The sequence below is a fragment of the Gopherus evgoodei genome, chromosome 5, assembly GCF_007399415.2.
Source record: "Gopherus evgoodei ecotype Sinaloan lineage chromosome 5, rGopEvg1_v1.p, whole genome shotgun sequence".
Classification (NCBI taxonomy): Eukaryota; Metazoa; Chordata; order Testudines; family Testudinidae; genus Gopherus; species Gopherus evgoodei.
Window position 1 is genome coordinate 9,913,688 of NC_044326.1, and position 13,788 is coordinate 9,927,475.

The following is a 13,788-nucleotide window of genomic DNA, read 5'->3' on the forward strand; positions in this document are numbered from 1 at the left end:
GCACCAGGAGCAAATGAGAGGTAGAAACTTGAGAGGATAATTGGAGTGGGAGCTGGTCAAGAAGTAATTTAGAAATGGGAGGGAAAGCTGGGAGCAGAGAATGAGTGGATTGGTGAGTCTCCATAGAAAGTGGTGACTTCTATGATATTAAGATAGGAGACCTTCATTGGGGAAAGATAACTACAATGGGAGTACATTAGAAAATCTGTTTATGAGAGGAAATTTTGCATATTTCAGTTGGAATCAACCTAGTGCGTCTCTGACTCTGTCCATCCGCATAAAAGGAGGTGAGTTTTATGTTTCCTTCAGCTCTCCAATAGCAGCTACTCTAACCTTAGGGTGAATATCTCTGCAGGTGGCTATTCAACAGTTTGTCTTGGTATCTTATTCTTCTAATTCTGCAGCAGGTGGCTGCAATAAAAACAGAAGAGATTAATACAATGGGAGAAAAACAGTAGGGAGTGTAGTCTGGGTGGAGAAGGTTGCTGCCTAGTCTGCCAAATGCATAGCTACTTCCTGTGCAGCTTGTTGTAATTGATCTGATCATCTCAGATCATTTTGGGATTCTAAAACACTTTGCACAGAACCCCTCTCTTCAGCAACCCACTACTGCAAAACCAAAACCAAAACCTAAATTCCTTCCTGGCTAGCAACAGTTAATTAGTTCAAGGAATTGTGTGTTTTTCTGGGTGGTGTAAATGTGAAACCTTTTGTGTAATCAAAATGATTTTATTGTATTGTAGGTGAAACAATGAGAATTGCCTCTTCAGAGTTTGCTGATGATCCATGTTCCTCCGTGAAACGAGGCACCATGGTGCGGGCTGCTCGGGCCTTGCTGTCGGCTGTTACTCGCTTACTCATCTTGGCTGATATGGCTGATGTCATGAGGCTCTTGTCTCACCTGAAAATTGTATGACTTTTTAATTTTCTACACTGTTTTCTTCGTTTAAGATGTGTTGAATTATAAATTGTGAAACTTGAACTTTTGTTTATAAGTTTTCTATTGTCTTTGTAGTTGCTGTTCTTGTAGAAGCACTAAAGTGGAACTAGAATATAATACATTTCTCCTTTTTAGACCCTTACATGTTCAATCTAAATGAATTAATGTACTGGAGAGTTAAAATCAGCATTGCTAGGTACTTCTAATAGATTGTACTTGTACTGCTATTGTGTACCATGCTGGACTAAAAGCCACATTTAAATCACAAAGCTCATGCCAGTGGTTTAATAATGCACAGTAGTTGTAGAGTATTGCTATCTTGTGGCAGAATTTAAGTACTACAGTTTTGTTGTGCAGTGTCAGTTAGGTGCTTCTCTGTGACTACTGAATGTATCGCAAGGGTGGAACATTGATTGGGATTAGAAGCAGGGTATGTGTCTGAGTATTCAAAAATGAAAAAAAAATAACAGAGAGGACATGTAGTTTAGCAAATGATTTATTGTAGATTTGTACTCTGCTTTTGCTGCTGCCCATCTAACTGTCTGTAAAGGCATACAGCACAGCTTAATGAATGATTTTTCTCTTGGTCTTTATCACATGGCCAGTTTTTACTAATCTGGAGGAGAAGAAGAAGAAGAAAAAGAAATAATAATAATAATAAATAATAAAACAACCACCATCCTCGGCAGGGCCCCACCAGGGTTTTTGCTGCTCCAAGCGGCGGGGAAAAACAAACAAACCGCAATCGCTATGGGCGGCAGTTCCATCACGCCGCTTTCTTCTTCGGCGGCAATTCGGCGGCAGGTCCTTCCCTCCGAAAGGGACAGCCACTGAATTGCCTCCGAAGAGCCAAACATGCCGCCCCTTCCCCTTGGCCGCCTCAAGCACCTACTTGCTGGGCTGGTGCCTGGAGCCGGCCCTGACCCTAGGTGTAAAAATGCATATACGTAATGTTTAAAACCTTGTTTATTTTATTGATAAAGGGCCCAAAAGGTACTCTCCCATACCCTCGTTTTGTAAATTGTAGATATTGCTCTCTTGCAGAGATATATGAGAACCTTTAGCCTGGAAGAGATTGTAGACACACATTTTTATCCTTTGAAAACAGAGTCTACAATGAAAATGACAAATGCTTTTCTGTACAAATGCTAGAAAGCACTGCTCTAATGAATGCAGTGCTATCGTAGTAAAATGTCAGCACATTGCCCTGTGATTACGTGCTGTATAAGCAGTGTGAGTCTCATATATGCCTTCATTTTTTCAACTTAATAATGAACAGCATTCTAATTCAGATAATGCTTTGTCAGTGGAGACTTTCTAACTCTTAATTTTAACAGTAAGAGATCGCCTATGTGTACACTACAGTTCAAATTCTTATCCAGACCATTTCAAAGGAGAAGAGCTCATTTGTTGTTGTATCTGAGCAGAATCCAGATTTTTTTTGGCTTTCTGTGTTGATAAATTCCTTTGTTGGAAGTAAGATGATATACTGCTTAGAGTGGCATTCTCCAAATGATCTTTTGTAAATGGGAGCTGTTTAGTAATTTTCTCATATCATTTTGTCTCTGTGGATTCTCAAACCAGCATATATCAACATACTTTGTAGCTTTTGCAAATCATCCAAGAAATTATTTCAAAGAACCTGCACCCTTATTTTTATGTATTTTTGTCTCCTGTGCCTTTTGTTAAGATTGTGTTTAAGCACTTGAAAGTTTAACTTTGCATTTGATCATTTTGCATTAATTTTACAGCTTTAAAAGAACACTCATTATTTTTATTTTCCAATAGAGACTGGCAATGCAAATATTTGCACCTTATTATTATTTTTGAGATCAAAGTATCTTTAAGCTACTTTTTGGCATTAAAAGGCCAAAGATCGATGGTGGTAGTTGTCACATACGGAACAGCATTAATATCAACTTTCAACTAATGTACAAAGACTGATTTAAAGTATGTAATGATTTTAACTTGAGGTAGTCTGAAAATTAATTAATTAAAATCACTTTGTTATAAGAAATGATTTATCCAAGAGGCACCGTAAAATGTACTATCATCAGTTTTAACTGAAATCACGTCAAGGCAGTGAGTTGCACTTCAGTCTTTATGGAGAGAAGTGCATTTTAATCAAATTGTGAATGTACGTAGGTGCTCTTCAGAAAGATTGTTAATCACTTTATCAGATTATATCATTTACTGCTAGCATTAATATTAAAGGTGTGTGTGTGAGAGAGTATATATATCAATTAATTACTGTTTAATTGTAACAATATATGCATATTCATTTAAACACTCTCACGTGTTTATTTGAAGAACGAGGATATTCTCAAATGTGACTTTGTGAAAAATATCAGTTTAGGAATCCATATTCAAAGACTTTCAATAGCTTCCGTCTACTATTTTCTCATTTTAAAATTTCACTTCTACCCCTAGAAACTCAACCTGAGACTTGAAAGTCATACTGCATTATTTGTGACTTGCATGTCGTTGTCAACCCTACATATTTTTTTCATTCTGAACTTACTTATTTCTGCCGATAATATATGAGCATAAGTAAAACCTTTCCCTGAGGTATATTGACTCTTAAATACTAGTTGGAATAAAAAGTAGCACAATCTTATTAGGAACTACAATGACCCCTTAAAGTTAATTGTAATTGGCCTTCATTATCTTTTTGATTTTATAAATCATTTGTTTTCTCCACTTTACTTCATTGGGCCATTGTAGGTTTTACTGAATGAGGAAACTGGAACTGTTTGCAAAGGCAGATGGAACTTGGCCTCCTGACATTTCTGGGAAAGGGAAATCAATTCCTTTCTCATAAGTAAATTGAATACCACACTGGGTTTAAAACAAGTCCTTCTCATTATTGTCCTGTACATCCTATTACTTCCCCTTCCTACCCAGCCAGTTAAATTGCACCATTATTTTATCAGGCTATAAAGACCTTGGTTTTAGCTTGAACAGTTTCAGTAGAATAAACACTGAGCTAAGGTTAAAAATGGGTGGAAAAAGGTAAAAGATGGTATTTGATATTATGTTAATTTAAGTATCTTGTGAAGAAGAATGATGGGGAATTTAATAGCTGCCTGAAGGGGGGTTCCAAAGAGGATGGATCTAGACTGTTCTCAGTGGTACCAGATGGTACCAGACAGAACAAGGAGTAACGGTCTCAAGTTGCAGTGAGGGATGTTTAAGTTGGATAGTAGGGGGAAAAAGTTTCACTAGGAGGGTGTTGAAGCACTGGAATGGGTTACTTAGGGAGGTGGTGGAATCTCCTTCCTTAGAGGTTTTTATGGTCAGGGTTGACAAATCCCTGGCTAGGATGATTTAGTTGGGAATTGGTCCTGCTTTGAGCAGGGAGTTGGACTAGATGGCCTCCTGAGGTCTGTTCCAACTCTGATATTCTATGATCTCTAGAAATAACTAATACACACACACACACACAGATATTGTGATGCTGGGATTCTCAGCTTTACATCCCTACTTTACTTTGTATCCTTGATGCTTGGCATTTATTGAACAGTGATATAGTGACCTGTCCCTTGGGTCATACAAATTCGGCTAATTAACAGATGAATCAAGGTGCTTTCAGCACTGCAACATCCTGGGCTACTTGAGGCAAAGAGAAGATGTGTTGCATAGGAAGATGTTTTGTATAGTAACCATGTTTCAATAAAATAAAATAAATAAAAAATATCAGTCACTGAGCTATAACAAAAGTACAACTTACATAGCTCAGGGTATTATAGAAATAATACATGTAGGCCCTTTCATCCCAAAGGATCTTAAACAGCTTTACAAAGTAGGCAGCAGAGATTAAATTTATGGTTTCTAACAGTTCCCAGTAAAGGTGGTGCAATAGTGGCTTTGTTGGAAGGGAGAACTGTCTGATGAGATGATGCAGAAATAACTCAAGTATTTGGAATTATAACAGTTTATCTATCAGCTGCTTGTAACCTAGTTCTGATATTGGTCTAGTAATAATTGTTGAGTAAATGCCACAATAACAATTATGTGGGTGAAGTTTGTGCTCTGAAGTTAACTCACAAAAGGAAAATGATTAGATAAAAAAAATACCATATCCCCTGTGGCAGAAGACTTTTCATAAAGTGATCACTGTATATCTGACCTGTCAGTCCTCATCCTCAAAGGAAACCTGTACCACACTTTCAAAAGACAAGCCTGGGAGCTTAAATTCATTACTCTGCTAGACATCAAAAATCATGGACTGAACAGAGACACTGGATTTATGGTTTGTTACAACAATCTGTAACCCAGTAACCCCATCTTTTTCTCCTATGACTGCACAGGTGATAATGGGCCACTCTACCTTGAATGGTCCCTTACAATATGTGCTAACTACTTATGCCAACAATCTGTTCCACTTTGCATTTTGCTGTGGCTCTGGGAGTTCCATTCCCAGACCTGAAGAAGAACTCTGTGGGTATATCAACACAGCAAAGAAAAATCTGTGGCTGGCCCATGCCAGCTGATTCAGGCTCACAGGTCTCGGGCTGTGAAGCTGTTTTCATTGCTGTGTAGACTTTTGGATTTGCGCTGGAGCTCAGGCTCTGGAAGTCTACACAATAAAACAGCCCCCCAGCCAAGCCCTGCAAGCCCAAGTTGGTTGGCACAGCCAACGGATCCTTCTTTGCTTTGTAGACATACCTGTGTGGCTTAAAAGCTTGAGGGTTAGTATTTCAAGTGGTGGTAGATAAATAGCAGGAACAAATTAGACCGTACAATATAGTTTTCATACTAATTTTGTGAGCTGTCATGGCAGGATTTGAACATCATTGTTCAGTTTATGAGTCAGAAATGAGATGATACAGGCCCAGATTGATTCGACCACAAAAGCAAAGTGCAGCTTGTAATTGTTAGATGTAGCGTAACACCTCCAGAAAACAGCTATCCTTTTAAATTGCCAGCCAAAATATTTCTCTGCAGGACTCTGTGAGCCTCATTCTCCGTGGCCTTGCACCTTGTGCAGCCATTTATTGTTGTGTAAAGTGGGTCCAAAACATGACAGAATAAATATTATCCACTCGGACTGGTGCTAACCTTTTACATTCACTTTGCAAGGTAAAAATTACACAAGGTACAAGTTAGCGGTGAAGCAGACCCTATGTATTTCAAGCCCTGCCTAAATTAATTAGATGCCTGCTCTTGTTATTGATGTTGATGAGGTGTCAGAGACTTTACAGAGACCAAGATGGAGCTCTAAATCCTTTATTAGGAACAAGTCCCTATTGGAATTAAATAACCTTTCCTCTGAAAAAGGAAGGTTCATGTGTCTCCTGTTAATAGCATATCCAGACTGACAACACCTATTGTTTCAGTTAAATATGTCATTAATTCAGCTTGATACAGATCAGGATAGAGCTACATTTACTGATTAAACTCTTCTGCTGGGAATTTCACTCATCTCTCAAATGACAGAAAAGGTTCACAAAATTTCACTGCCCCACTTGCTCACAGGGTGGGTAATTTTATTTCCTGGATAAATAAAGCATTTTAAATCTTTTGATTATAACCATAATGGTAAGCGGCTTTTGTGCTGGAGCTGGTAAGTTTGGGAGAGCCATACTAGGTGGACACTTAGTCATACATCTAGGAGCTCCATATCGTCACCTCTTTTGCTGAACAAATTAGAATCACTATGGAAAGCGTGTTTTTTCTATTAAGTTCTGCTTTTTATGTAAAAGTAAATGTAACACATTTGATAACAGTAGAAAAAATAGAAAATGAAGCCTCAAACTAGTTCTTTTGCCACAGTTACTTTTCCATGTTGGGCCTCCTGTTTTAACTACGTTTTAAAAGATGCTATGTTAGCTACGTAACACAGGGTAATCTATACATTTAGTTTCAACAGTAAGTGTAATTTTTTTTGCTTTTGACTTGTTCCTATATGCTCAAGTATCAGAGGGGTAGCTGTGTTAGTCTGGATCTGTAAAAGCAGCAAAGAATCCTGTGGCACCTTATAGACTAACAGACGTTTTGGAGCATGAGCTTTCATGAGTGAATACCCACCCACCTACAATACCCATTGTAGTTTCCTCAGAAATCAGTAGTGTCACGGAGATAGTTGGGAGTGCTGATGGCATAGGGTCTGAGTAGAGAGTCCACATATCCAGACAGTCCTTCAGTGAGAGTGCCAATGCCTGAGATGATGGGGCGTCCAGGATTTCCAGGTTCGTGGATCTTGGGTAGTAGATAGAATAACCCTGGTTGGGGCTCTAAGGGTATGTTGATTTGTTCCAGTGTTAGTGTAGGGAGTGTCCTGAGTAGATGTTGCAGTTTCTTAGTGTATTCCTCAGTGGGATCTGAGGGATGTGGTCTGTAGAATTTGGTGTTGGAGATTTGTCTAGTGGCTTCCTTTTGGTAGTCAAACCTGTTCATGATTACAACAGCACTTCCTTTATCAGCCTCTTTGATGATAATGTCAGGGTGGTTTCTGAGGCTGTGGCAGCCTCCAGCTTCCATCCCGGGCACATCACAAGATCCATTGTTTACAGCCAAGCACTGAGGTACAATCGCATCTGCTCTAACCCCTCAGATAGAGACCAACACCTACAAGATCTCCACCAAGCATTCTCAAAACTACAATACCCACAAGAGGAAATAAGGAAACAGATCAACAGAGCCAGACGTGTACCCAGAAGCCTCCTACTGCAAGACAAACCCAAGAAAGAAACTAACAGGACTCCACTGTCTATCACGTACAGTCCCCAGCTAAAACCCCTCCAACGCATCATCAGGGATCTACAACCCATCCTGGACAATGATCCCACACTTTCACAGCCCTTGGGTGGCAGGCCAGTCCTCGCCCACAGGCAACCTGCCAACCTGAAACATATTGTCCCCAGTAACTGCACACCGCACCATAGTAACTCTAGCTCAGGAACCAATCCATGCAACAAACCTCAATGCCAACTCTGCCCACATATCTACACCAGCGACACCATCACAGGACCTAACCAGATCAGCCATACCATCACCGGTTCATTCACCTGCACGTCCACCAACGTAATATATGCCATCATATGCCAGCAATGCCCCTCTGCTATGTACATCGGCCAAACTAGACAGTCACTACGGAAAAGGATAAACGGACACAAATCAGATATCAGGAATGGCAATATACAAAAACCTGTAGGAGAACACTTCAACCTCCCTGGCCACACTATAGCAGACCTTAAGGTGGCCATCCTGCAGCAAAAAAACTTCAGGACCAGACTTCAAAGAGAAACTGCTGAGCTTCAGTTCATCTGCAAATTTGACACCATCAGCTCAGGATTAAACAAAGACTGTGAATGGCTTGCCAACTACAAAACCAGTTTCTCCTCCCTTGGTTTTCACACTTCAACTGCTAGAACAGGGCCTCATCCTCCCTGATTGAACTAACCTCATTATCTCTAGCTTGCCTGCATATATATACCTGCCCCTGGAAATTTCCACTATATGCATCTGACGAAGTGGGTATTCACCAATGAAAGCTCATGCTCCAAAACGTCTGTTAGTCTATAAGGTGCCACAGGATTCTTTGCTGCTTTTCCTATATGCTGTAATTAGCATTTGGCCGCGTCTAGACTAGAGACCTTACAGTGGCACAGCTGTGCCGATGCAACTGTGCCGCTTTAATATTTCCCATGTAGCTGCTCTGTGCCAACATAATTAAACAAGTGGTGGTAGCTCTGCCAGCAGGAGAATGTCTCCCACTGACATAGCACTGTCCACACCAGCACTTCTGTAGGTGTAACTTTTGTCTCTTAGGGGGCTGTTTTTTCACACCCATAAGTGACATAAGTTGTGCTGACAAAAGTGCTAGAGGAGACATACCTTTAGTTTTCACATAAGGCCTATATTACACATACACAGTTATGAAATTGTTCTCTCTATTTACAATTGGAGGGTCACACACTTAATAATTTCAGTTGACTAGACTTATTTCACGTGTCATGTGCTCCTTACATCCCTCCATTCCACCCCACAAGTTCCTTGTGTGTCACCCTCCTATCCCTCTCTATTGCAGGAACTCCTGCAACTCCCCCCAGTTTGCCCTTGCCAGGAGTCCTGTGTGCCCCATTTCCTCCATATTAGAGTCTTTCAATCTGCCCCCCACCATTAGTTGCATGTGCCCCCCAACCCATGTCCTCCTTGCACCATTCCAGGGTCCTTCATTCCCACCCTTTTGTCTCTGCTGGGGGCTCCATGTGTGCCTCCATTTCCCACTTCCCCCATGCCAGGCTCTTCCAGTCTCTGCTTTGCCAGATTTCTCTCTCTCCCTTACCTGAGTCTCTAATTTTCCTCCCATGCCAGGAGATGGGTGCTATCCCCCAGGTCTCCCTCGCCTTACATCCACAGTTGTTACTAGTTTTCCTTCAGTCTGGGAGATAAGTCTTTCAGCACGTCAACTTATTAAACTCCATGGGGAGGATAGGCAGAGCTTGGATATGGGTATTGCTTTCTTGGGTGGCATTAATGGTACCATCATCCAGTTGTCTATAGAGCAAACAATTGCAGAGCTGATTGCTAATCAGATGACACAGGATCTTTGTGTCCTCCATTTTTCTCCTTTTGGTTTTCCAATTTTCCCCCAAATCCATAAAGTTCAGACCATAGATACCTAGAATATCCTCTGAAATTTTGTAATGGATTGGGTATGGTATTCATAAGTTATTGCATTACAGACAGGCAGACAGATACCAGAGAAATTACATGTTGAATGTAGGTCCTTGGCAAGCCTGGCCAATAGAAAAAAAAAATGACACAGATATTAAACATGTTTAATCTAGGAAGTGTATCTAAAAAAGTGTCTAAACTAATAACTGTTATATGAAGGATGCATTATAATGGCATGCAAAGAAGTAATACAGAACAACATTAAGAGAAAGTTTTTGTATTAGCTTTATTAAACCAAACTGAGGTCAGTTGAATTACTCCAGAGTTACTGTACATTGATGTAACTGAGAGTCAAATTTGCCTATGATAAACTGGGGCATAGAAGGTTAGTAACTTGGTCAAGGTGGGAAAAGTGACAGAGCCAGATTAAAACTCTAATAAATGTCATATATTAAATTCTAGGTAGAAGAAGCACTGGAAGCTGTGAAGAACGCAACAAATGAGCAAGACCTAGCAAATCGTTTTAAAGAATTTGGGAAAGAGATGGTGAAACTTAACTATGTGGCTGCCAGAAGACAACAGGTGGGTAAATTGTAAAGCAGTGGGTGTGAAAATTCAGTCAAATAAAATAACCTGGGTTTTTATCATGTTCAAAGAAATGTTGTTTCTGCTTTGCATAATCAGATCTTTCAATAATTATTATATCATTACCTATATCTTAAGCCTAATTATTTTCCAATTCACAGTTGCCCTTTTTTAGAAGTGTTTTTTTTCTTTTAAAAGGAAAATCTTTAAAAACAAACAAACAATGCTTCATTTAAGAATGTCTTAAAGAGTAAGAGAGTAAATGGCCAAGGAAATCACCTTATCTAGTGGTGACTTCAATCCACTCCAGGTCAGCAGAGACTGGAGGTCACTATCTGATCATTGTGTGGTGGTCTACATGAAGTGTTATTTATAAAAAAAAAATTTTCTTTAGAAAAATGTTCTGACAGATTTTCAAAAATGGTCTAAAATTAGGCTTGTAAATTCATATTTAGGCACCTAAATACGTTGTTAGGGCTAATTCCCCACTCTGGCACTTCAAGTGCAGAAGGTGATGGCCCACAAGGAGTCTAAAGATTAATACCGACCATTCCAGGCTTGTATTAAACTCCCAAGGTTACAGCTTTTCTATGACCTTGGATTGGTAGATGCTACCACCACCCAAGTGCAGAACCCTGCTGAGAGCACAGGAAGGCGCCCTTGGGAATTCCTTCCTGTGGGGTGCCCTCAAGGCCTTTTACCACCCCCATCAGGGAAGAGCTAAGAGAGAAAAAGGGAATCAGCTGTGGCCACCAGCTAATTAAACAACATGTGCACAAACCCCTTAGGACACAAAAATCCAATTCTGCTTTTAAAAAGCGTAAATTTTATTTAAATAAAAAACCACAAAGAAAATACATCTGGGAACTCAGGCTATTGCTAGATTTTAAAAGAAACAACTACAAGGATTAAGCCCCAAGAATAGCTTTCTTGAGGTCCAGCATAAAGGTTACAAGCAAAACAAAAGCACCTGGGTTTAGCACAGAGGAGCCCATAGGCCATAAAGAAATAAAAGGAATAAACCTAATCACATCTTCATAGACATTTCCTGATCTACTTACATCTCTGGGGTTTTAAATGAGTAGTTTCTAGGTCTGATACTAATGATTTTTCATACCTGGCCCAAGCTTCTTACAGCATAGCTCTGCCCTGTCCCCTCTCTCTGGGAGAAGAACCACAGACAGACAAAAGGGGAGTCATTTCTCAATTTTAAAAGTTCTAGCCTTCCCATTGGCTCTTTTGGACAGGTGCCCACTCACTTCCTTTTATCTGTGCATAGCAGTGAGACTTTTTAACCCTTTACAGGTACAGTGTTTAGAGAACAGCTACTAAAAGGGATTTTATAGCTACTGGCTGGCTGGGTGTCCGTAAAAGGGAGCTATCCCCCTCCTCCCTTCATTTATCACAGAAGTGCTCTTATTTTCAAAACATCCAACAACTCACGCTCAAATTGTAAATACTACTAATGGAAATCAAAGGGAGTTGGTAGGTCCTTACTCTCCTGAAAATTATCCCATATATTTAGGTGCCTAACATTAGATATCATTTATTTGAAAAAAATTGCCATTTTTTTTTACCAAAATAAGTTGTTCATATGGATAGAACTCTCTGGTAGTCTAATGCAGGGTTTCTCAAACAGGGGTCGCCGCTTGTGTAGGGAAAACCCCTGGCTGGCCGGGTCGGTGTGTTTACTTGCACTGTCCGCAGGTCTGGCTGATCGTGGCTCCCACTGGTCGCGGTTCACTGCTCCGGGCCAATGGGAGTTCCTGGAAGCTGCAGCCAGTAAGTCCCTTGGCCCACGTCACTTCCAGCAGCTCCTATTGGCCCGGAGCAGCGATCTGAGGCCAGTGGGAGCTGCGATCGGCCAGACCTGTAGACGGGGCAGGTAAACGCACCGGCCCGGCCTGCCAGGGGCTTTCCTTACACAAGCGGCGACTCCTGTTTGCAAAACACTGGTCTAATGTAATAGGAGTCTTTCCATTTCAGAAGGAACAGGAATTTATTATGATGCTCACAAACAACATTGTTAGTTTTCAGATGGTTAAAAAGATAATCTGATTTTTTTGTATTAAAAAAGAAATAAAAAATAGAAGACCTGAAAGTAACAAAAATGATTCAGCATCCAAAATTACATATGTCTGTGCAGAAGGTCAGATGTTTCCTTTTTAGAGCGTACACAAAGCTGATGATTTTTGCAACCTTAGGTCCTTAGAGGGGCAGACATTATAGGGTCTCACTGTTATGCATTCCCTTCCACTCAGCATATATCTTTCACCTAAGCAGCCCAATCAATGAGAGCAGGCTTGCCCTGTTACAGATCTTTAAAGTAGATTTTCCTGTAGAGATGGGAAATAAAGGAGGGAGAATACACATACATTCACTAGGCTGCTCATAGCTAGGCCTCCTCCCAGCCAGTGCTGCTTCCAGTCAGTCTCCACACCTTCTAACAGAGTAAAAAAGAACAGATTATAGTGCTGCTGCAAAATAGCTCTACTCTGTAAATTGTTTATTGAAATAATACACTGAATTTTTAGCGTGCAACACAATTTATAAACAATATACTTTCACACACACAATTTCCACTGCAGAGAAGGCCACCTTTCAGGAACATTGTCTTGTGTGTGTTTCTTTCTCCACCCTGGATATGATTCTTTTCTTCTTCTTTTGACATCACACATGTTTCTTTGTTGTTTAAGAATATTCACATTTCCAGGCAGTTGCCACCCTCTCTTTCTTTTTCTTCTTCCCATGAGGTCCACTGGAATTCCATGCTATCTTTTTTGTGTGTCTTGCTGCTGGTCTTTTAGATGTTTTGCCCAGAAGTTTTCCTGCATTTGAAGATCATTAGTGTTTTCCTCTTATTTTCCTCCATTTTCCCAGGTGGCCAACCTGTTATAACATAGAAGAAAAACAAAATAAAACAAAAAATAGGTTTTCTTGGGCAGGAGTAACGTGTTGTGACATAACTGGTAAATTCTGTGATAGATTCCATTGCTACAGAATCAGGACCACAGGACCCTACTTACGAGTATATATGAATAAACATTGTAACTGTGGGTGTAGCATATTCTATTAGGATGACCAGATGTCCCAATTTTATAGGTACAATCCCAATTTTTGGGTCTTGTTCTTATATAGGCTCCTATTACCCCCCACCCCATCCTGATTTTTCACATTTGCTGTCTAGTCACCCTAATTTTAATGCTGAATCTTCATTATATAACTGTGCAGTATATGTATATTTTTGTACAGGAACTGAAAGATCCTCACTGTAGGGATGAAATGGCTGCTGCTCGAGGTGCTCTGAAGAAGAATGCTACTATGCTGTACACGGCATCTCAAGCGTTTCTCCGTCACCCTGATGTAGCAGCCACTAGGGCCAACAGAGATTATGTCTTCAAACAAGTACAAGAAGCAATAGCTGGTATCTCTAATGCTGCACAGGCCACCTCACCAACCGATGAGAACAAGGGGCACACTGGTATTGGAGAACTTGCTGCAGCACTAAATGAATTTGATGTAAGTATTAAATGTTTGCACAACATGACACACCTTTCAGGAAATGCCACGTACCTTTTGTCAAACAGAATTTGAACAGTATATGCTTGCTTTGTACACAGTTTCCTTTTGGTAAGCTGCAG

General features: G+C 40.3%; 1 protein-coding gene across 4 annotated transcripts in view; it reads left to right on the top strand.

Moving 5' to 3' along the window:
* Positions 1-13,788, top strand: part of CTNNA2 (catenin alpha 2) — an 818,238-nt gene that overhangs the window by 221,549 nt on the left and 582,901 nt on the right. For all 4 annotated transcript variants that reach the window (XM_030563913.1, XM_030563912.1, XM_030563911.1 and 1 more), the window contains 3 exons: positions 744-910; positions 10,025-10,144; positions 13,400-13,666. In XM_030563913.1, coding sequence (XP_030419773.1) covers positions 744-910; positions 10,025-10,144; positions 13,400-13,666 — 554 coding nt within the window. The remainder of the gene's footprint in view (positions 1-743; positions 911-10,024; positions 10,145-13,399; positions 13,667-13,788) is intronic.